The following is a 24,063-nucleotide window of genomic DNA, read 5'->3' on the forward strand; positions in this document are numbered from 1 at the left end:
GTATCCTCATAGCAGATGGCGTAACCCGTGAGATGTCGGCTGCTTGTCTGCGTGCCCCCTTATAATCGACCCGTCTCTCAGTGTATTTTGTTCTTCCGAGAACATATACTAAAATTGGAACAATACAGAGAAGATTAGCATGGCCCCTGCGCAAGGATGACACGCAAATTCGTGAAGCGTTCCAAATTTTTTGACAGAGATTTTGCATTTGGACAACAATTTTATTTATAAAAAAAAGGTGCTCGCCTACTCGAATTTACTGATATTTTTTGAGGTTCTTTGAATCAATGAGGAGTTTTTACCAAAGGAGGAGTTTTTACCAAAGAACGAAATTTAACACAAATTAGGCCTTTTTCAGCAAACTTGTCAAGGCCCGTTTGTTTTTATAATTAATTTTGGCGCCAATCATCCGGAGCTTTTTTCTGACAACCCGGCCCGGCCCCGACCTTGACATATGATTTTTGGAGCTTTTCACAACAAAATAAGACCAAAATCGTATATTAAAAATGACGTTTCCTTTTCTACCGTATTAGCCATGCGAAGTTCATACAACTGCGCTCTACCGAAATGCCCTTGAAAAATGTCTCTTTTTCTCTGAGTCTCTCAATTTCGCACACTATTTTCTTCGGTTTCGGTAGAGCGTGGTTGTAAGAAGTGTGTCGTGCTAATGCCTTCTCACCCCTCAGATTCCTTCACAGATCTCTCAAAAACACCTTCTGATTCTTGATCTCTTCCAGTTGCACCTGGAACGTGTTAAACCATCTCCCCATTCAAACTAATTGTACTTCCCCTCCCTTATATCATTCTATCTTGTGTGTTCTCCTCTCCCTCTCAATATATTCACTTCCTTATCCAGTTTGTTACACTCAATCCCTTTCCTTCTTCTTCTCACTTTTCTCTTTTCTTTTAAGCTAATCGTTCTTATCAGCACCTCTATCCATTTTCATCCATTTATCGATCTTTTTTCTTGCAGAAACAATTTTGTTTGCTACACGCTTCTTACAACCGCGCTCTACCGAAGCCAAAGAAAATAGTGTGCGAAATTGAGAGACGCAGAGAAAAAGAGACGCTTTTCATGGGCTTTTGGCTGTAGTCTCCGGTATGCAAACTTGCTCTAACGAACTGGAAATCCATTAGAGCGGGTTTGCACATTTATTAAACATTAAGACTTTAACATTACATCATGGCCTAGAAACCTCCGTTCTGAATTTCTAGGCCATTGTTTTTCTTATTTTTTCTTTTTTTCCTAATGTTTTCGAAATTTCCAGAACAATGAAATCCAGCACTTCCAGTTTATTCATTCTACTAATGTTAACGATTTCAACGGTTTTTTGTGAGGTGAGTGATTGGAATGCAAGTGCGCTCTACTGATAAATCTAGACGCGGATTTTGGCGTCAAAATTCAAAAATTTGCAATTTTTTTCGAATTTTTCGATTTTTTCGCGGAAAAGTCAAATTTTTTACTAGGATTCAGAATTAGATGCGTCAGAGGCTCAATTTGTCTGCTGGCGTGCCTGTGGCGCGTTTTAAGGCTGTTTTTATATACTTGTCCGGATATTCGGCAAAATTCAAATTTTTTTTTGAAATTTATGATTTTTTTTCGCGAAATAGTCAAACTTCCGACCAGAGTTATCGGCGGAAAGCGAACATTTTTTGGCGGAAGGCGGAAGACGGAAGGCCGAAAGCGGAAGGCGGAATTCCGCTCAACTCTGCTTCCGCACAGGGTATAGTGATGAGTAGTGAAATCGAACGCGCTCCACTAGACATTGGCGGCAAATTCAAATTTTAATTTTTGCAATTCGCTGTTTCACTGTGGGATTTTGATACGCAGCCTAATCGACCAATATTTGAGCCTATTTATGTCAGTTTTCCCGCCTTTTTGGCCAGTTTTTCGACTCTCTCGCATCTTTACAAGATCAATTCTTTAAAAAAATAAATAAAATTTTTAAATAAAAAATTTATTTTGAAATTCGCGCTAAAATTTTAGCTGATTTCAGCGGAGCGCGTTTTTTTTTCACTACTCATCCCGAGACCCTGTGCTTCCGACTATGACTTCACAGTTTTTATGAAAATTGAAAAAAAATGTTTTTAAAAAAACGGATTTTTTGTCTATTGACATTATCTTTCAAGGGGGAACAGCTAAAATTCAATATATTTTCAGAAATGCGAATCAAACGAAGAGTGCGACGTGAAATGGCCGGATGCGATATGTGTTCGAGGTAGATGTCGGTGTCCTGAGAACACGATTCGGAAGAAGAGTCCATCGAGGGAATGGGTTTGTCTCGCGACGAATGATGCAAGTGGGTTCTTTTTTCAAACTTTTTCTAGCTGCTGTATGTACAGTACTGGCCATAAAGAATGCGACACTTGCAGTTTTTAGTTGAAAATGGTCAACTTTGTGACTGTGAGACAGCCTTCCTGATAGTTTCACAATATTGATTGTTTCTGGAGTATATAGATCACAAATAAAGCTTTATTTTTGTAGTTGACAACTTTTTTGTACAGGTACATCCTAAAAAATTACAGACAGTCTATGTAAAAAGCTCAAAAATTTCTACTTTTTGCACTGAAGAACGGCAACATTTGCGAGAAATTTCTTTGCCAATTAATAACTTCTTAGGATAAGCCCGTACAAAAAAGTTGTCAACTACAAAAATGAAGCTCTACATTTGGTCTGTACGATCCATTAAAAATCTACTTTATGGGACAATAAGTATTATCATGACACAATCTCAAGGTTGGGCGTTTTACACTGAAAAAGACCAAACGTAATATAATTTTGAGCGATACTGTAACTCTCTTCCAACTGAGTTTTATAAGCTGAAAAATATATCAAAATGTAGATCTCGGCAAGTTTTACATTTTAGTACATTTTTCAGCCCTTAACATTTAGTTTTAAAATAGTTACGCCAGTGTTTTTTTTTTCATCTACCTCACAAGGGATGCTCATGACGAGGCGAGTTGAACTTTTTCTATAAATTGGGCCTCTGGTACTTTCAAGCCTGCTATTTCCAAAAATGCAAGGAAAATCAGCAAAATGCTTACGTGAACCGAGTTATGACCCGTCAAACTTGCAGTTCTACAGTACAAGTTTTGATAGACTATTCGGTGAACTGAAAGTTCACGTGAAAAGCTTAACCAAATGAAAAAATTGAAAAGTTTGACGGATCATAACTCGGTTCACGTAAGCATTTAGCAGATTTTTATTGCAGTTTTGGAATCAGAAGAGCCGAAAGTACCAGCGGGCCAACTTTTTGAATAAGTTCAACTGGCCTCGTCATGAACATCCCTTGTCAAACATAATCAATCGGCTAACTTTATATGAGTGTCATGGAATCAGATGTTTACAGAATAGTACACGGCCAAAAAATTAAAATTTTATAGCCATCCGGGGCATGGGGAGACCTCCTTGAAGTTAGTCTATTTTTCTTTTTAAAAATTTGACAGGTTTTGAAAAAACGCGCTTTATTGGCAATTTATGCAACATTTCAAATGTTTGTTTAGTTGTCTGCGTCTCCCACTTCTTCATGTCTTTACCGATTCTCTCGTGGATTAACAACAGAGCGCACTTTCTTGAAACGATTGTGCTGTATAGGAGAGCCTTAAACATTTTCATGTAATTTTCAAAATAATTTTCAATAGAGCGCACTTCCAAAACCCAAACATTTTTTTTTCCAGCCGGCAACTCTGGACCCCCTCTAACGTGTCCAACTCCAGAAGGAGCAGGATACCAAGTGATGTATCGAAAAGACGGAGAACCCGTGAAGTGTTCGAGTAAAAAGAAACCGGATACATGTCCAGATGGATACGAATGTATTCAGGGATTGTCGATTCTGGGGGCATTGGATGGAGTTTGTTGTCCGGATAGAGGTAGGACACTTTTTTTTCGAATTGTAGGCTTGGAAAACATTTTCATAAAATTTGACGTCGTTAACTTTGTTCACTGTAAAATTTCCGTTGACTTGATACCCATAATGCCCAGATTCTGTAAATTTCGATTTTTGACGTCTTCTGAATCCTATATCAGCATCTATTTGTTTCTGATGCAATTTTTAACAGAACTGACGTCGTTAACCTTGTTCTCCGTAAAATTTCCGTTGATTTGATATCCAAATCGACCGGATTCCATGAATTTCGACTTTTGACGTCTTCAGAATCTTCAACATCATATATCTACTTTTGACGCATTTTTTGTGAAAATTGACGACGTTGACCTTGTTTTTCATAAAATTTCCGTTATTTGATACCCATAATACCCCGATTCCTTGAATTTCTATTTCTGATGTCTTCTGAATCTTCAACGTCATATATCTACTCCTGATGCATTTTTTGTCGAAATTGACGTCGTTAACCTTATTTCCCATAAAATTTCCGTTAATTTGATACCCATAATGCCCCGATTCTGTGAATTTCGATTTTCGACATCTTCTGGATTCTGAATCCCGAATATCTCAGAAACCTATCAATATGGGTATCAAATTTTCGGAAATTTTACGGGAAACACGTTTCACGTCACCATTTCGCATGAAAATGCCATAGAAGAGAGTTTTTCAAGATTTTAGTTCGGAAAATTTCTAATACTCCGGAATTTTGCTTCTGGATCCTGAATCCTATCGATTTTGGTATCAAATTGAAGGGAATTTCAAGGAGAACACGAATATCAGCATATGAAACTCGCCGCTCCTCTCTAACGTACATTTTTCCAGCCAAAACCTGTACCCACCCGATATTCGACCACCCCGACGACGGCTATCTCTCCAGATGGGGATTCGACGGCGCCCAATGCATCGAATTCAAGTGGAATCCGGAACGTCCGTCGTCTGCGAACAATTTCAAATCTCGCGCCCATTGCGAGGATTACTGTATCGGTTCTTCTACGATAAATGGGATAATCAATTATCAGACGAATTTTCATCTTTGATTTTGTCTCTTATTTATTTCTTTACATCATTTTTTCACACACACTCACGAAAATATTTGAAAAAGAAGAGGAAATTTTCGGAAGAACCATAGAATATATCAAATAGAGAATTCAATTATAGGAAGATGAATAGCATCACATTATCAGTGGGGAGGGAAGGAAGGAGGCGGGAGGGGAGAGTAAGGGTAAAATCAATCAATAATTTAATAGAGAATTCAGACGGATTCAGACGACGATTCGATCGAACTCGTCCTCTTTGTTGGTGTAGTCGATGACCCATGGATGATTTGGATGCTCGTGTTTCAGTTGGGAGATCAATCGCTCGACGACCTGGAAGAAAAGAGGATTTGACGTCATCTGATTTCAGAATCCTATCAAAATGGGATCTGCGGAAATTTCGTGGAGACCGTCATAACTCTAAATGAAATGGTTTCTAGTGGATTTTTCATTCAGAAAAACACGGAATTCAGGTCTTGTCTAGAGAACGGTTCTAGAATAGCTCCGATTTCTGACGTCTTCTAAATTTGTGTCCCCAGATTTGACGCCGCCATTTTTTAAAAATTTCCAGTCCCTATTGCCCAGACTGCGAGAATTTCAGTTTTTACGTCTTCTGAATCCCAGAATCTCCCAGAATTCACACTTACCTCATCATCTTTATCATTGAGTTGAGCAGCGACAAGCGAGTTGATGAGCACATCAGCGTCCTTGCTGTCTCTCTCCAAAGCAGCCTGGAAATGGGAAATTTCATACTTGCCAAGGCCCCGGTTTCAAAAAATGGACCAGTTTTTTCAAAATTGTCTTCGACATTTTTCAATTTTTCATCGAAAATGTAAAAATTTTCGATGATTTTTAAGATTTTCTTCTAATTCTGATAGGCCCGAATGCCCGGGTACATGGCGCCCAAGTTCAAACTTCAAATGTTTTCGAATTTTTTTGCGAAAAATACTTTTTTGAAGCCAGGTTTTCGGGCCGGGCCTTGAAAAGTATGCCTAGCTTCCTGAAAACTCCTCAATTTCTCACCTCCAAAAGCTCTTCAGCAGCTGCATAATCCTGTGTCAGTACACTAACAACCGCCTGATGCATCTCCAAATCGGTGGTTCTTCCGTATTTATCAGCCATCTCACTATAAATATAAAGAGCATCTTTCACTTTTCCGGCGGCTCCGAACGAGGTGACAAGAGCGTTCGCCAGTTGGGAGAGAGTCGCGTCTTCGTCGATTTGATTCATCTTTTTCACCTCTCCGATCGCCAATTTTCTCTTGTTCATTTTGATGAGCGTGAACACTTTCGAGGCACGTGCTTCGAGTCCGTCGAAACGGGAAACTGCGCGGAACGCGTCTTCGGAGAGCTGGAAATTGAGAAAATTATAGGTTTCCAGAGCATTTTAATGGTAAAAAACGCCGATTTTAACTGGAAAATGAATTATGTTTTAGCTATGATTCATATTCAATGAATTGCTGAAAAAAGTGTCAGTTTTCAAATTTTTCAGAGAGAAATTGAAATTTCATCATGTTTTACCTGAAAACGTAGAGATTTTCATGAAAAATTACGAAAATTTGAGATTTTTCGACAAATTTCAGACTAAAAGTATGCGATATTGCCAATCGCTCAAAAAACTTGATTTCTAGCTGTAAAAGATAGAAAATCTCAGATTTTACATGTTTTCTGATGGAAAAACCGGGAATTTCAACCAAAAACAGGACCAACGTGATGATTTTGCCTAGTGAATGCAAGCTTTGACTGGGAAAATGACGTTTTTGTTCAGATTACGTCAAAAATGAACATTTTAAGTAAACATTTGGTGAATTCTACCATTTTTCGTTAAAAATGAGTTTTTCAATCGAAATATCCGCAAAATTCTGGATTTTCATGAAAAATGAAGAAAAAGCAGGCATTTTGACATGAAAACTATGAAAATCTAACTGCAAGTCCTCGATAAAACTGCAATTTTGTCGAAGTTATTCGAAAAATTCCTATTTTTTCGGAATTTCGACATAATTTTAAGCGAAAAATACAATTTTCGCTCGATTTTTTCACTCTTCGCCCTCTTTCCGTCAATTTTCACTGAAAAATGCGTACATTTGACTCATTGAGAATAGTGGCGGCAAGAACGGCAGCAATCTCCGATTTGATATTCTTCGAGGCGACATCCTCCTGAATTTCAGCCAAAATCTTCTTCTTGGCAGCTGGATTGTTGCGGAACTCGGCATATCTGCGAACAGCGGCCAAATCTGCAGATTTTGTGGTCGCTGGGATCTAAAAATATAATTTTGAGTGAAAAATTCAAGTTTTCGAGCGGAAAAAACCTCTTTCAACGGAATAAAAGCTTGTCCTTGAGCGATATAGGCTCTGTATAAATAGACATCCTTCTCCTGCTTCTCCTCCTCGTTTTTTGATTGGAATTTCTAAGAAAAAACTTTTTTCCAGTAAAAATCTCAAATTCTCACCAACGCCTCTCCAATACACGATTGATAACTGCCGAGGAAGAAATAGTTGCGAATCGAGAACAATTTATCAGCCATTTTTCGATTTTTTCAGAATTTTCAGAGAGAAAATCACTGAAATTCCGTTAAAAACTCGATTAAATCGGCAGAAAATCACCACGTCACTGAGGCGGTGTTTGCGGACAATGCGCAACATCCGACGCGCAACGCAATATTGCGGACTTTCGAAAATTATTTTTTACAACAGAAAAAGTGTATTTTCAGACAAACAAATGGCACAAAAACAGACAAAACCGGTATAGAATTATCAATAAAACATTCAAAAATTTAATTCTTTGATTTTCTTCTCAATCCCGCTGATTTAAATCCAACAAATCGATAGGAAGTCGTGGTTTCCACTACATTATCCTCTAGCGCAGCCAATATAGTAGTTTTCTTCGGAATTTCCGCGATTTCCTCAATTTTTGGTGTCGGTTTTACGAAAGCCGGGCATCGGAATGGATTCTTTCTTTTCGGCGGGCTGAAAATGTTGATTTTTTAAAAATAATTTTCTGAAAATAATTACTCATTCTCCAAAATTTCCGTCTTTTTCGCAAAATATTTGGAATTTTCTGGTGCTGAATTCTGATGGGATAGAAGTGGCGACTGGAACTTCTGGAATTTTCGTGCGGACTCTGGTGTAGACGTGGATTTGCGCAGGATCGGTGGCGGTTTGATTTCGGGGGATTTTTCGGATTTTTCCAGTTTTTCGCCGGAATTTTCCGCTTTTTTCTCTATAATTTTATCAAAAAGCTCCGAAAAATCATCCTCTACAATCAGTGATTCCTCGACTCTCGTCTTCTTCACCGGCGGTTCCTCTGTATACTTTTTCAGCACATTTTCCGCATTATAATCCGTCTGGGGCGCGTTTTTCCGCTTTTTCAACAGCGCCTGTTTCTCTTTTTCGATATCCGCCATAAACTGTTTCACAATATCATCTTCCTCTTCGATTTCCGCCTTTTTTGGTACTTTTACACGTCGAACCACCGATGGGGAGTCCAATTTGAATGCTCCACCGCATTGAGTCGCCTCCTCGTCCTTTTTCTTCCGAATCTTCTCGATTGAAGTCCCTTTACTCTCGTATTTCATCGCCCAAACACTCCAATCGGGTATCGGTTGAGTCAGAAGGAAACGATCGTCGATTGAATTCCCATCTGATGGATTTCCGAGTGCCAGACGGATAGCGATTCGTTGGGTTGATGGTGTGCCCGCGTAGACGAATTTTGTGGAAATTTCAGCGGGAGAAGGCGTCGGCGACTGAAATTGGAGAAAAATTGATACAAAAACTCTTTTAGAAAAATCAGTACTGAATTTTAATGTTTTTATTTTGAAAACGCGCCAAAGGCACGCCAGTTACTGTAGAATAAGGTCTGACTGTGTGTCAGGATGTCAGGATGTCTAAACCGGTTTTAGTACACTGTTTCATGTTTAAAATGCGGAAAATTTGCAAATTTTCAAAGTTTTGTGGTGAAAATTTGAGGAAAATGATGTTTTTTTGGATTGCTCGGCCATTTTCAGCTAAAATTCGAATTTCGCGGAGATTTCAGGGGCGGAGTCGTCTTTTCGATCGACTGAAATGAGAAAAAAAAACCGGTGCCTAAAATGGGAAATAGGCGGAATTTTTTATAATTTTTATTCTGAAAAACGCGTAATTGGTACGCCAGTTACTTTTCACAGTTTTAGGGTGAACATTTGCGGAAAATGGTAATTTTTTGTATTTTTTGGTCATTTTTAGCTAGAAAATGTTGAATTTCGTGGAAATTTCAGCGAGCGGAGCGAAGGTTTTTCAGAAAAATTGCATCAAAAACTCGAATTTTAAGAAAAATCAGAATGGGATTTTGTTTAATTCTGAAAAACGAGTCAAAGACACGCCAGTTACTGGAGAATAAGGTCTGCCTGTGTGTCAGAATGTCCGGATGTCCAAAAAATTTGAGGAAAATGGCAATATCTTGGATTTTTCGGTAATTTTCAGCTAAAATTCAGGCAGAGTCGTCTTTTGGGCGGCTGAAATGATAAAAAATAGGAGATTTTTAGAAAAATTTGCTTCAAAAACTCGATTTTCAGAAAAATCTTGGCGGGATTTCAAAAGCTATTCTGAGAAACGCGTCAAAGGCACGCCAGATATTGAAAATCAAGGGCTGTCTGTGTGTGAGGATGTCCAAAAAATTTGCGGAAAATGACAATTTTTGGAATTTGCGATAATTTTCAGCTAAAATTCAGGCAGAGTCGTTTTTTGGGCGACTGAAAAAAAAAATTGGAGGTTTTTAGAAAAATTTGCTTCAAAACTCGAAAATTCCGAAAAATCAGAAAAACGCGTCAAAGGCACGCCAGTTACTGGAATAGAAGGTCTGCCTGTGTGTCAGGATGTCCGAATGTCCACGAACTTTGAAAATTTTTTGCGAGAAAACATTTTTATTGGATCGGCACAGTTGTTACAACTGCGCTCCACCGAAATCCCTGTGAAAAATGTTTCTTTTTCTCTGAGTCTCTCAATTTCGCACACAATTTTCCATTGTTACGGTAGAGCGCGGTTGTAAAAAGCATACCGTGCTGATTAATTGTGGAAAAATTAAAAATTGCAAAGTTTTATGCTGAAAATTTGCGGAAAATTGTCAATTTTTCCGGGTTTTTCGGTCATTTTTCAGCTAGAAAATGTTGAATTTCGTGGAAATTTCAGCGAGCGGAGCGAAGGTTTTTCAGAACAAATTGCATTAAAACCCAAATTTTCAGAAAAATCCGAGCGGAATTTCAAACGATATTCTGAGAAACGCGTCAAAGGCACGCCAGTTACTGAAAAATGAGGGTTGTTTGTGTGTGAGGATGTCCGGATGTCCAGGAATTTTGAACATTTTTCAAAGTTTTGGGATCAAAATCTGCGAAAAATGGTCAATTTTTCAGTCATTTTCAGCTAAAATTCCCCCCCCCCCCCCCCCCCCAACTCTTACCTCCAAATCAATAACATCCAAATCATCACAATCCAACCCCCCATCCCCTCCACTAGTGGGATACGGTGTCAATGGTTTATGACATCTCTCCCTGGGATCGAATACAATTTGATGTTTGAATGTGTTCTCTGCTCTGGCGAAACTTCTGATAAACTCCTCCGTCACGTGCTCCTTCAATTTCGGATTTTTCAAGTAGGATGGCACTTTTCGAAGCACTGTCCGAAGGTCTTTTATCGATGTGAGCGAGAAGAATTTGGCTGCTGTACTCAGACCGACGCCCGGTAGTCCTGACTGAAAATTATGGGAGAATGGGATGAGGAATTTGTTGAAAATAAAGAGGAATTTGAGAATATTTTTCAAAATGTGTGGAAAAATATGGTCATTTTTATGATAATACTCAAAAAACTCTCCAAACCGTTAATTTTCAACTCGGAAATGGTCAAATTGGTCACTGCTGGCCGAACTTTTTGCTTTTGTGTTTCTCGGTCACAAGAAGTTCTTCCCAGTCTGTTCTATTAGCACGACACGCGCCTTACAACCGCGCTCTACCGAAACCGAAGAAAATTGTGTGCGAAATTTAGAGACTCAGAGAAAAAGAAGCATTGGTCATGGAAGAATTTTCCGTGACCAAGAAACACAAAAGCGAAAAATTCGGTCAGCAGTGACTAGTTTTGAATTTCTGTCTTTGAAAATTTCTGAAAATAGGCATTTTTAGGCGGAAATTCTGGAAATTTCAAGGCTGAAAAACATCAAAACTGGAAAACGCGTCAAAGGCGCGCCAGTAACCCTATTCAAAAATGGCAAAAATTGACAAAATTGAAAAAAAAACCTATTTCTATACTGAAAAACATAAATTTCGACTCCAAAGTTCATGAAAAACTGGAATTTTTCACTAATCCTAGAAATTCGCCTAAGGCACGCCAGATTTGCAACAAAAGTGGTGTCGGAAACCGGCTGAAAATGAAAAACGCGTCAACGACACGCCAGATGACGCGAATTTCGATTGAAACATATCAACATTTTATCAAAAAATTGTGTTTTTAGCGAATTTCAGACCAAAATAAGCATTTTGAAAATTCAAAATTTATGTACAGTAATGGGGTTATTCAAGTCCGGAAAAAACGTTTTTTCCCTCGATTCATTTGCCGGAAAAAACGGCGAAAAACGGAAAAAAACTGTTCTAAAAACTCAATTATTTGATAAAATTTTGATATTTTTCAATCGAAATTCTCGTTATCTGGCGTGTCGTTGACGCTTTTTTCATTTTCACCCGATTTCCGACACCACTTTTGTTGCAAATCTGGCGTGCCTTAGGCGAATTTCTAGGATTAGTGAAAAATTCCAGTTTTTCATGAACTTTGGAGTCGAAATTTATGTTTTTCAGTGTAGAAATAGATTTTTTTCAATTTTACGTGAATATCCCCATAACACATAATTTTTCCGTTAAATTGGTTTTCCATGCATCAAGAAACAAGGCATGTACCTGCAAATAATCACATCCCGACAGGATACAAATCCTTCGAAATTTCGAAAAATCGAATTTGTCTCCTCCCAACTCTCCGGTGAAGCACTTCTTCAAATTGCACTTTTGATAAACACTACACTCTCCCGTTGCCGATTGCCATTTGAAGTAAATCATCTCACAACCGAATACAATTAGATCCGAATCTTCTGTAATTACAGCGTCCACTAGTTTCGATTCCATCAAATACGCCAACTGAGCATCCGCTTCATACGGTGCGACGACGATATCGACATTCGGGAGTTTTCGGAAGAATTCGATAGTTTTCTGGACGATTTCAGTGGAAATACTCGTCGCGAGACGATATGTATCACGTGCTTCACGCTCTTTTCCTTTTGCTAGAAGCATCTCCGCTTGCTCTTTTCGTTTCTCTCGTTGCTCACGACGATCGTCGTTTGTGCCCTGGAAAATGAAACAAGTTTTGGTTTCCGGATGTGGTTCCAGGTGTCCAGATGTCCGAAACACGTATAAATCGCTTCAAACTCGAGATTCTAAGTTGGTAAACATACCAAATGTTTCGAGCAGAACAACTCAAATTTCATTCAAAACCTATAAAAATTGCTTGAAAAGCGTTATGTTCTGGCGGAAAATGCTTAGATTTCGTTCAAAAATTGGGGATTTTGAACCGATTTTCAGAGTTTTCACTTCAAAAAGCTCAGAAAACTATTTTTCTGTTAACCGGACCGTACTAGCTCAGCACAGTTCTTACAACTGCGCTCCACCGAAACCCCGTTGAAAAATGTCTCTTTTTCTCTGCGTCTCTCAATTTCGCACACCGACTTCTTCAGTTTCGATAGAGCGCTAATAAATCGCTTCAAAATTAAAACTATGAGCAGAAAAGTGTAGTAAAATGTAGATCTCAGTGAGGCCTATGTCTGTGATCTACTCCGAGAGATTCATAATCGGGTCGTGAGCCAAGATTTATTGCCAAAAAAGAAAAAAAAAACTTGGCCCCGCGCACTACAATGAACCTGAATCCGGCAATGAGCTGGTCACAGACATAGAACTCGTTGAGATCTACATTTTCGTATGTTTTTCAACTCGTAATTTTGATTTTGAAGCGAGTTACGGTCCGGTTAACAGAAAAATCAATTTTCTGACATGGGAATGACCCGGGGTGTCCCCCCTGAAATCTTTCCATATTTTGTACATAAATAGTGTCTAACGTAACTAAGAAAAATCCAAAATTATAGCTGCGCTCTCGGAGGTTTGGTAGAGTTACACAACTTTTTTGAAAATTTTCAAAAATTTCGATGTCTCCACTTTGAGAACTCGTAACTTTTTGAGTTTTTGAGCTACCATCATGGTTTTAGGCTCATTCGATAGGTAATGACACCGACTTCAAAAAATCCTCTTTGAGCGCTAACCAAAAAACATAACCGGCTGAGCTGTAGTTGAAAGTGTGAAAAAATCGTCCGTGTGAGATAACGATAAATGCCAAATTTCGACAATCGGGGAACTGGGGACTACATCCTGCGTACTCCTCAGTCTGAGTTATGTCTGTATACGTGCCCAAATATAGGTCGAGCCTTTGAGTTACAGGAGTTATTTCAGTTTTTTTGAAAAATTTCAATTTTTCCATGTATATACGTACGTTCTGTGGTCCAAAATTGAGCCATGTTTATATTGAAGTTACAGCACCAAAAAACGTCAGTCATGGCTAGTTAATGCAAAATTGTGTGCTATACCCTCTTTTTCGTTATTTCGCCATTGTTCTTATTTTTTGATGAAAATTGAACGTATGATACATGGAAAAATTGAAATTTTTCAAAAAAACTGAAATAACTCCTGTAACTCAAAGGATCGACCTATATTTGGGCACGTATACAGACATAACTCAGACTGAGGAGTACGCAGGATGTAGTCCCCAGTTCCCCGATTGTCGAAATTTGGCATTTATCGTTATCTCACACGGACGATTTTTTCACACTTTCAACTACAGCTCAGCCGGTTATGTTTTTTGGTTAGCGCTCAAAGAGGATTTTTTGAAGTCGGTGTCATTACCTATCGAATGAGCCTAAAACCATGATGGTAGCTCAAAAACTCAAAAAGTTACGAGTTCTCAAAGTGGAGACATCGAAATTTTTGAAAATTTTCAAAAAAGTTGTGTAACTCTACCAAACCTCCGAGAGCGCATCTATAATTTTGGAATTTTCTTAGTTACGTTAGACACTATTTATGTACAAAATATGGAAAGATTTCAGGGGGGACACCCCGGGTCATTCCCATGTGAGCTTTTTGAAGTGAAAACTCTGAAAATCAGTTTAAAATTCGCAATTTTTGAACAAAATTCGAGGTTTTTCCGCCATAAAACCACGTATTTCAAGCAATTTTTACAGTTTTTGAATGAAATTTGAGTGATTCTGTCTGAAAACTGAAAAAAAAACTGAGTTCTAGAGTCGATATGTCTATTTTTGTGTAAATAACTTTGAATTTTATGTTTTTAAAGCGTTTTTTCAGAAAAAACACAAACTTCAAAGAAAAAGAAATGTTTAAGTGCGAAAATGTGATTTTCAACCAATTTTTTGACTTTTGAGGAAAAAAAAATCGATTTTTCACTGATTTTCGGCTTCCTTGCCGTATTTTTTCTTGTTTATATGGAAAATTCCACGTTTTTTTGATATAAATTAGGAATTTTGAAGAAAAAGTTTGAGTTTTTACTTAATTTTCGGAATTTTTAATAAACTTTCGATGTAAATCTAAATTTTCCATTAAAAAACCGCAAGTTTCTTGGAAAAATTTCAAATTTATCGTTAGAAAATTAGGATTTTCGAAGAAAAACACAAACTTCAAAGAAAAATAAATGTTTTAGTGCGAAAAATGTGATTTTCAACCAATTTTTTGACATTTTCTCCGAAAAAAAATCGATTTTCCACAGATTTTTGGCTTCTTTTCCGAACGTTTTCTTCCCATTTTATCAACATTCTGTCTGTCTGTCTGTCCAAATGTCCGCAAACCTTTTTCGCCGGCAACGGTCTCCCATCGAACACCATAACCACGTGGCATCCCATCGCCAACAGCTCTTTCACATATTTATCGACATAATTAATATAACTTTTCGTCTCTTCACCCATATGAATCTTATCCATACATCCAGTCAATCCACGATGTAGAAGACAACTCACGTCGATGGCGACGGATTTTCCGCGCAATTCTAGAATATTTCCCTGGAAATTTTGAGTGTTTTCGGCAGTTTTCGGTGAAAATCGACTCACTTTTCGACAGGCATTCTTCACAAACGGTAAAAGACCAGTAATTCCCATGAAAAATTTGGGAAAATCGGTTAGAAAGTGAGTAAAATTAGAGGAAATTGATGGTAAAAATATTCAAATTCAAACTTCGCGCCGTGGATTCTTGGCAGTGGGGCGCGATTGCATCAACTTTTGAGTTTTGAAAATTAGTCATTTTCCGCAATTTTCTAACAACTTTTTCGGAAAATAAGAATTTTTATCACTAAAAAAAGATTTATTGAAAGAATATAACGAAAAAGCATACAACAATAGAAATTACAGACAGAAAATCAAAATTATACTCGAACCGGCCCGTTTTGAGACAAAAAAACATGTTTAGAACCAAATTTTGCAATTTTTTTTAAACTGTTGAATTTTTTAAAGGAAAGTCTAGTTTTACACTAAAAGTTTTCTTAAATACTTAGAGTTCAATGAAGAACTGATAAATTGATTACTTTTAGACGGAAATTTCTAAAAGTTTTGAAAAACTTACAAGAAAAAAACCGGGTGAGTAAACATGATAATTTAGTGGGCGACATAAGCAGTAATCGCATTACATACTGAAATAGTGGAAGCAGAAAAACCGCGGATAGAAGGATGGCAACAAATTAAGGGCATGGGAGATTTTGACATGATAATTAAGAAGGCGGAAATACGTGGCACTACTAATGAAGTTATAAAGAAGAAGGAGTTGGGATTTGAGACAGCGTCTAAGTTAAACAAGGTTAAGAATTTCGAGCCCGTGGGGGTAACAGGAATAGGATATGTTACAACGTTGAATGACTTTACGAGTATAGAGGGGCAGTGGTTTTTCTAGGGTGTGAGCTAGTATGCTAGAGACGGAAGGAGAATATACTGTATAACAGTATTCCAAGATAGGGAGAACATATGTTTTGAATATAGAAATATAGAAATTGGGAGAGAGGGATTTAAAGGATTTTAAAAATTGGTTGTACCGGGAAAGGGAAAGGTTGTCAGTGCGGGTGATGTGGGCGCGGAACTTGAGATTAGAGTCAGGGAGGAGTCCGAGATCTCTAACAATGAGTGAGTCGGGAATAAGGAAGTCCCATCTCGTGAGGGATGTATCTAGTCTCCCCCTTTTAATGTATTTCTTTTCCAATTTATATATCGCGCAGACATGGCTGACCACTAGAAATTATGCCGTTATAGCAGAATTTTCCCAGAACATTCATAACCATGAGCGAACAAGCATCTCGAAACGACTGGAGTTTTGATAAATTCGCGTGACACATCAACTCTGATGATTGTATTTGTTCAGACCAGTAGTCGTGGTATACGTCTTTTAAAAATCTTCAGCCGTCACGAGCGATGGTGGCCCACTGTTGTATTTATTTAGGTCTTGCACAGTAGCATAACACAGTCCCTTTCTACCTGTTTCTTCATTTACGTCTTCTGCCGTCATGAGAGACGGTGACCCTCCGCTTCGTCTCCTCTGTCTCCCTAATACTCCTCTTCAACGTATCGTTCGATGCATGCAACATATCGATCAGTGAGTTTTAGGTGTCAGTTGATTCAATGGACTACACGTTTTGATATTTTCAGATTCGCATTGTCTCTAGTGTCACAACAATGCAAAGATCTCGTTAAATCGATAGACCTCAAGTGTCTTGATGTTTACGTACTTGTGGACTCCGAAATTACTGTACGGACTCGAATTACTGATGATTGTTGGATAAAATGTTCATTGAATGATGTCCAAGTTTCAATCGATAATCCTTCACCTACCGGTGTGAAATCAAATGTGTTGACGCTTCACGATGGAAAAGGGTTTGCGCATAGTAAGCCAGAATATCTAGTAGAAGACTGGCTGAGTCATATACTCCAAATATTTCATCAAACAGAAATCAATACAATTCGTTTACTTACACCACTACGAGACGTACAGTCGTTTCGAAAAACATTCACCAGTTGCTCAACAATAGTGTTCAAAGCGAGAAGTGAGCGTGAAGCTGTAGACTTATCGATGACTTTTTGCCCACTGAAGAAACTGGAATTTGGTGTCTGTCGTATTGCAGAACATAACGAAACCGATGAAACTTTCCCGAAAATTTTCATTCAAAATCTGGAAGAAATTGCTGTTCATTTGATGTGTGAATTGACTTTAGATGATTTGCTAATAGCGAACAGCCGGATATTTCGAATTTACTGTCAAACAATCATTAATTTCCCAAAGATGTTGAATCGATTCATCAAACATTGGTTGGCTGGATCCAATCCAAGAACACGTTACTTTGAATTTCAGTGTACTGGTTATCTCTTTCTTAGCAACAATAACGAGGTGCTCAAAGGAATAAAACATGAAATCGTATCAAAGATGGATCCGACAGCACTTCAAGCTTTTCGGACATTTGGAGTTGCAAATGTTAAATTTCATGGCGGTTATAATATCTGCAGAAAGGATGGAACTGTTGCAACTCTCTCCTTTCCGAGGTACAGTCGTTTCGAGATGCTCGTTTGGCCATAATTTTCTAGTCTCACAGGTCCCTACGCTTCCAATACGCCAAGCAATGCCAGAAAAAGACGCGTCAATCAAGTAGCTGGCGCAAATTCGGACGATTTTTCGAAAATTTTAGCCTTTTTCGATCTTTTGTTCTGTTACATTTCACGGATTGTTTTTGTTAGAAAGACATTCCTTAGACTGAGAGACGTTCAAAAAGTGTAAAAACTTTAATTTTGGTGGAGTAAATAAAAAGATACAACAGTTTTCACAGTGAAATTCATGAAACTTCAAAAGTATAGAACTCCTCCTACGCTGAATAAAAATTCAACTTTTTGTGCTTAATAGACTCGAAAAACACTAACTTTAAAAAGTTAGGGAATTGTTTTTGGAAAAATTGTCACAGACACTTTAAATTCCCAAAAAACTGCATTTCAAGCCAAAAAATGGGGTCTAAAATTTGAATTCGCGCCGAAATTGCGAAATGCGTCAACAAAAATCGGCAAGTGCGCAAACAAAAACACGCGAAACGCGCAACACCGCACCTTGCTTTATCGGAAGCGTAGGGACCTGTGAGTCTTGTCAAAAATCGGCCCGGGTTCAAAAATAAGTACTTATTTTTTGACAAAGTTTTTCAAAACTTTTAGAAATTTCCGTCTAAAAGTAATCAATTTATCAGTTCTTCATTGAACTCTAAGTATTTAAGAAAACTTTTAGTGTAAAACTAGACTTTCCTTTAAAAAATTCAAAAGTTTTAAAAAAATTGCAAAATTTGGTTCTAAACATGTTTTTTTGTCTCAAAACGGGCCGGTTCGAGTATAATTTTGATTTTCTGTCTGTAATTTCTATTGTTGTATGCTTTTTCGTTATATTCATTCAATAAATCTTTTTTTAGTGATAAAAATTCTTATTTTCCGAAAAAGTTGTTAGAAAATTGCGGAAAATGACTAATTTTCAAAACTCAAAAGTTGATGCAATCGCGCCCCACTGCCAAGAATCCACGGCGCGAAGTTTGAATTTGAATATTTTTACCATCAATTTCCTCTAATTTTACTCACTTTCTAACCGATTTTCCCTAATTTTTCATGGGAATTACTGGTCTTTTACCGTTTGTGAAGAATGCCTGTCGAAAAGTGAGTCGATTTTCACCGAAACCCCCCGAAAATACTGGAAATTTTCAGGGAAATATTCTAGAATTGCGCGGAAAATCCGTCGCCATCGACGTGAGTTGTCTTCTACATCGTGGATTGACTGGATGTATGGATAAGATTCATATGGGTGAAGAGACGAAAAGTTATATTAATTATGTCGATAAATATGTGAAAGAGCTGTTGGCGATGGGATGCCACGTGGTTATGGTGTTCGATGGGAGACCGTTGCCGGCGAAAAAGGTTTGCGGACATTTGGACAGACAGACAGACAGAATGTTGATAAAATGGGAAGAAAACGTTCGGAAAAGAAGCCAAAAATCTGTGGAAAACCAATTTTTTTTCGAAAAAATCACATTTTTAAAGATTTATCAAATATAATTTTCTTAGCTTTACGAAGTGAAAACTCTGAATATCGGTTTAAATTACGCATTTTTGACAAAATTCAACGGTTTTCCGCGAGAAAATAACGTTTTTCAAGCGATTTTCACAGCTTTTTAATAAAATTTGACTGTTCTCACAAAAAATTGGTTGAAAACCATATTTTCGCACGAAAACATTTCTTTCTCTTTGAAGTTTGTGTTTTTCCTCAAAAATCCTAATTTCTAACGAAAAAGTTGAAACGTTTCATAGAAACTTGCGGTTTTTTAATGGAGAATTCAGATTCTCATTGAAAATTTAATATAAATTCCAAAAATCCAGAAAATTCTGTATAAACGCTAATTTTTCTTTTAGAACACAATTTATGTTTGAGAAAAAAGAAACATTAAATTCAAAGTTTCTACGCAAAAATAGAAATGCTGACACTGGAACTCATATTTTTTAGTTTTCAGAAAAATACTCAAATTTCATCAAAAACTGTAAAAATTGCTTGAACAACTGTATTTTCTTGCGGAAAAACTTCGAATTTTGTTCAAAAATTGAGGATTTTCCACGGATTTTCAGAGTTTTTACTTCAAAAAGCTCAGAAAATTATATTTCCGTTAATCGAACCATAACTCGCTTCAAAATTGGAATTACAAGCTGAAAAATGTACTAAAATGTAGATCTAAGGTTCATTATAGTGCGGGGCCAAGTTTTTTCTTTTTTGACATTAAGCTCCGGCTCACGAGTTTTCAACCTGAATCCGTCCCAGAATAAGTCGCATTCATAGATGTCCCCGAAATCTGCATTTTCGTATGTTTACCAACTTAGAATCTCGAGTTTGAAGCGATTTATACGTGTTTCGGACATCTGGACACCTGGAACCACATCCGGAAACCAAAACTTGTTTCATTTTCCAGGGCACAAACGACGATCGTCGTGAGCAACGAGAGAAACGAAAAGAGCAAGCGGAGATGCTTCTAGCAAAAGGAAAAGAGCGTGAAGCACGTGATACATATCGTCTCGCGACGAGTATTTCCACTGAAATCGTCCAGAAAACTATCGAATTCTTCCGAAAACTCCCGAATGTCGATATCGTCGTCGCACCGTATGAAGCGGATGCTCAGTTGGCGTATTTGATGGAATCGAAACTAGTGGACGCTGTAATTACAGAAGATTCGGATCTAATTGTATTCGGTTGTGAGATGATTTACTTCAAATGGCAATCGGCAACGGGAGAGTGTAGTGTTTATCAAAAGTGCAATTTGAAGAAGTGCTGCACCGGAGAGTTGGGAGGAGACAAATTCGATTTTTCGAAATTTCGAAGGATTTGTATTCTGTCTGGATGTGATTATTTGCAGGTACATAGCTTGTTCTTTATGATTTCGGTGTTTGTTTGGAAAACCAATTTAACGGAAAATTTTTACAAAGGAGTGTGAGATCGTATTAAAAAATTACGGGTCATTCATGTGTAGTCAACCGGGTTGCATTTTTGCCGGCCTTGGCACCATTTCGATCCGCCACCCTTTCGGAGCAGGTCAGAGACTGAACTCGCCGACATCTCCAGTTTGATATATTTTTAGCACGCCAATTCCGTAAATTGTAGTTGTTTCATTGTAAATAGTTCTTAAATAGAGTTGAGGATTTACGGGAGAATCCTGCTACAAAATTCTGTTTTTTTTTTGAAATAGAATCGAACGTTTCTCCAATGTGTTATGGTTTCGTGACGTCCCACAAACAACGTTTGTTTTAATCTTGAGAAAATACCAGTTCCATCAAAACGATAATGTTCCTGAAGTGAAAATCAATTGGATTCTAACAGCTGACGAAGCGGCGTGCATTGTTTTCAGGCCATCCGGAAAACAACTCAGAAGTATAATACTGACTTTCAGAATCACAGAAAGAAATTGTAACCAAATAAACAACAATTTTTTTCGAGATTTTCCTGATTTTTCGATCATACCGTACTTTGCATCTAAGATTTGAAGTGGAGAACTCATAATTTAGAATATTAAATTTGGATGATAGAATCTGAACAATACGAAATTCACAGGAGTCACTACAGAATCCGAAACCAGAGACCTGAGTTCTCCTGGGAGAGAATCTGAAGACCAGAATCTAAAACCAAAAGTTGAACTTCAGAATTGCTGAATTCGTGGCCTATATGTGGGGTCTAGAACACTGGAATCACGATTTCATAATCATAAACCCAGAAATTTGAGTTCGCGAATCCACTGTTCAGGAATCAAACGCAAGAACTTAAAATTCAGAATCCTGAACTCATATTCAAAGTTAAGCAGACTAAATTCCGAGATTCAAAAAAAAAGAAAGTATTAGAACTTTCAGTTCTAAATCCGGGAACTGGTACTATGAAATTAGGGCACATGTTTCAGAAATGAATCTTGTGCTCGATATTTTATATCCAGAATTCATAATGTTGATCTCCATAATTGAGATCTATCGTCCAGGATCCGTAAATTTATATCATATCTAGCTCTAAACAAGGTGTCCTGATCGCAGCAGAACATGTTTATCTACGTTGAATACGCTCATAAACTTCTCCTATTGCCGATAGATTTGCAGTTCCTTGGAACCGGAAGTAGGAAGTGAAATTTGATGATCGGAAATAGGATGCCAGAAATAGAACTTTTAATCCGAAAGGCGGAAAACGGAGTTTCTCCCAATATATCCCTGGCATCTCATTAGGGAATGGTCTAAACTGACTATCGAGTTCAACAACAAGTCCCAGCAGAATCGAGAGACAATCGAAATCTGATGGGGAATCAGTTTTCAAAAATTTCTGGTGGCCTCCAGATATTTTAGAATCCAAATTTAATACATGTGATTTACTCGATTTTCCACCCTAACTTACCGATCCAGAGTATATGGATTCTGAAAGCCACTCAACAATTTTTGAAAACTGATTTCTAATCATAATTCGATCGCGGCTCATGCGTAGCAGCTCCTCGGAACAACCCAAGAATACGACAGCATTGGACTCACTAAAACATCACAACTATTTATCAATGGAACGGACAAATTGAGCATAATAAACGGCATTTGATATATATCAGAATTGGTCTTCAGAGATTGTAGAAACCTAGTCGATCGGCATCTCGTTCAACTTCTTTCCAATGACGAACTCGATGCATCTCATGAATCCCTCGCACTCCATGTAACTGGCCAACTCGAGAATCGGCTTCAACTCATCCACACTCTTCGCGTTGGCCTCCGGATAGTCTTCTGGCTTCTTTTCAAAATCCATTTCAGCTGGTGGCGTGTACTTGAGCAGATTGTCAAACACGAACTCTCCGGCCGCCTTTGGGAATGGAATATCGAGTGGAGTATTGATTTTGATGTCAGTCGTCGTCCAATCCGGATTCTTTCCCGCGATGGCTTTCATGAGAACTGGACTCTTTTCGATGATTTCACGCTCCTTGATGATGGATGGATTCTCAGAATCCTTGAAGAGAACCGCCACTTCACAAATCAAATCCTTCACAAGAACTTTGACCATTCTCAAATTCAGGAGCACGCTTCGGAACACTTCACATTTCATATACTTTGCAAGTTCCAGAACTTGATCCAGAAAGTCTGTTTCAACTCCTCGAATCTCTGGATATTCTGACAGGACGATTGCTCGGAACTCGAGTGGTACGATGTATTTTGGGAGGTATTCAAACAGAAAACGGCCTGTTACTTCCGGAAATGGAATCTCCACTGGTGGCTGATTGAGAACAGTATCGGTCTTTTCCCAGTCGATATTCTGAAAAAAGATGGATTAGTTTTATGATAGCGCGTAACTGCGTAATCTTTTTGTCTCTATCAAAGAGCGTATCTTTATAGAGCTACATCCGTTTGTTTCAAACCTCCGTGGGTAATGTCTACTAAAGCATAGAATCTTGATGCCGTTCGATACAAAAAGGCACAAAGATCAAGGCTGGCTTATATCCTATGATCCTTGTGAGTGTACATTGTACGGTGCATTATGAGCGAAATCACCTTGCATGAAAGTTGTACCCGGCAGGAATCGGAATACACTTCTCAGAATTGCTACTGTCGAAATCATCAAACTTAGAATGTTCCTATAACCGTAACCAAAACCCACAGAGATTCCTGAACCGACCAATGCCAATGCGCTTTATAGAATTATCGCTTCTCAATAGAGCGCATTTGCTTCCCCCAGTAAAATAAAATCACTTACATGCTCGTTTAACTTTTGCAGAACTGTTGGAAGCTTCTTGATAATCATTTTATCACGCAGAATATAAATTGTTCTTGAATTTTTGAAGTGAATCCAGACGTTGACAGAAGACATTATAAGTAATTAGTTAGGAATAGATTATAGATAGCAGAAATCACGGTGGCAAAGTGAGGAATGACGGCAATTCGAACGATTTGTTGCTGTGGTTTTGACGTTGATTTGAGAAAGATTTGGCGGGTAGATCAAACAGAAAATTCTGAGAACAGTTTTTGATCTACCATCTACAGCCTTACAGTAATACTGCCAAGTGCGCTCTACTGCTCTTTATGTTTCGAATGTTGGAAACAGTCACTGTTTGACGCCAGCAGACTGAAAAACGCGCCAAACAGCACCCCAGCGATCACATCAAAAATATGTTTGATCTGATTGTGAAGTCATATTAAGTTACAGTATGACTAAGAAGAACGCTTTACTGCAACTGCGGTACTTCTAATATGATAAAGTAATCAGGCTCCGCCCTCTAGTTGTTGCAAATGCGCCCCAACCAGATTCTGGAATTAAAGCCTTCAGTAATACCAGAAAGTCCGCTCTGTCGCAATTTTAGTATTTACGGGAATCCGCTGAAAATTCGCTACAATTTACTTTGATACAGATCGCTCCTTTCGAAAAGCCGGAGTTTATGAAACTTGACGTCAACAGTGTGAAGAACGCAACCAAGGCCACCACCCATAATGTCCCCCCTATCGGAAACTAGAAAATTCATGTTTTCCTATTCCGAAAAATGAAATAT

The 24,063-nt window shown here is 38.0% G+C and overlaps 7 protein-coding genes across 7 annotated transcripts; 4 read left to right on the forward strand and 3 right to left on the reverse strand.

Annotated features, from left to right (window-relative positions):
* Positions 1-1,272: 1,272 nt before the first annotated feature.
* On the forward strand, positions 1,273-4,921 carry GCK72_008388 (uncharacterized protein; the record flags this gene model as incomplete). Its single annotated transcript, XM_053726796.1, has 4 exons — positions 1,273-1,338; positions 2,162-2,300; positions 3,679-3,870; positions 4,707-4,921. 4 exons carry the CDS (start codon positions 1,273-1,275, stop codon positions 4,919-4,921), a joined length of 612 nt encoding a protein of 203 aa, XP_053586373.1.
* A 225-nt stretch (positions 4,922-5,146) lies between these two features.
* Positions 5,147-7,442, reverse strand: GCK72_008389 (uncharacterized protein; the record flags this gene model as incomplete). Its single annotated transcript, XM_003092964.2, has 6 exons — positions 5,147-5,251; positions 5,566-5,649; positions 5,942-6,268; positions 7,000-7,176; positions 7,227-7,325; positions 7,368-7,442. 6 exons carry the CDS (start codon positions 7,440-7,442, stop codon positions 5,147-5,149), a joined length of 867 nt encoding a protein of 288 aa, XP_003093012.2.
* A 249-nt stretch (positions 7,443-7,691) lies between these two features.
* On the reverse strand, positions 7,692-15,133 carry GCK72_008390 (uncharacterized protein; the record flags this gene model as incomplete). The annotated part of the gene is made up of 7 exons (XM_053726797.1): positions 7,692-7,884; positions 7,930-8,009; positions 8,178-8,660; positions 10,349-10,639; positions 11,832-12,272; positions 14,828-15,037; positions 15,086-15,133. 7 exons carry the CDS (start codon positions 15,131-15,133, stop codon positions 7,692-7,694), a joined length of 1,746 nt encoding a protein of 581 aa, XP_053586374.1.
* Positions 15,134-16,521: 1,388 nt separating this feature from the next.
* GCK72_008391 (uncharacterized protein) lies at positions 16,522-17,585 on the forward strand (the record flags this gene model as incomplete). The annotated part of the gene is made up of 2 exons (XM_003092973.2): positions 16,522-16,610; positions 16,664-17,585. The coding sequence occupies 2 exons, from the start codon at positions 16,522-16,524 to the stop codon at positions 17,583-17,585; spliced, it is 1,011 nt and encodes a 336-aa protein (XP_003093021.2).
* Positions 17,586-18,643: 1,058 nt separating this feature from the next.
* Positions 18,644-21,563, forward strand: GCK72_008392 (uncharacterized protein; the record flags this gene model as incomplete). The annotated part of the gene is made up of 5 exons (XM_053726798.1): positions 18,644-18,691; positions 18,740-18,949; positions 19,990-20,430; positions 21,340-21,433; positions 21,496-21,563. The coding sequence occupies 5 exons, from the start codon at positions 18,644-18,646 to the stop codon at positions 21,561-21,563; spliced, it is 861 nt and encodes a 286-aa protein (XP_053586375.1).
* A 32-nt stretch (positions 21,564-21,595) lies between these two features.
* GCK72_008393 (uncharacterized protein) lies at positions 21,596-22,697 on the forward strand (the record flags this gene model as incomplete). The annotated part of the gene is made up of 2 exons (XM_053726799.1): positions 21,596-21,668; positions 22,144-22,697. The coding sequence occupies 2 exons, from the start codon at positions 21,596-21,598 to the stop codon at positions 22,695-22,697; spliced, it is 627 nt and encodes a 208-aa protein (XP_053586376.1).
* GCK72_008394 (uncharacterized protein) lies at positions 22,170-23,387 on the reverse strand (the record flags this gene model as incomplete). The annotated part of the gene is made up of 2 exons (XM_053726800.1): positions 22,170-22,835; positions 23,274-23,387. 2 exons carry the CDS (start codon positions 23,385-23,387, stop codon positions 22,170-22,172), a joined length of 780 nt encoding a protein of 259 aa, XP_053586377.1.
* Between the last annotated feature and the right edge of the window lie 676 nt (positions 23,388-24,063).

The sequence above is a fragment of the Caenorhabditis remanei genome, chromosome III (assembly GCF_010183535.1).
Source record: "Caenorhabditis remanei strain PX506 chromosome III, whole genome shotgun sequence".
Classification (NCBI taxonomy): Eukaryota; Metazoa; Nematoda; class Chromadorea; order Rhabditida; family Rhabditidae; genus Caenorhabditis; species Caenorhabditis remanei.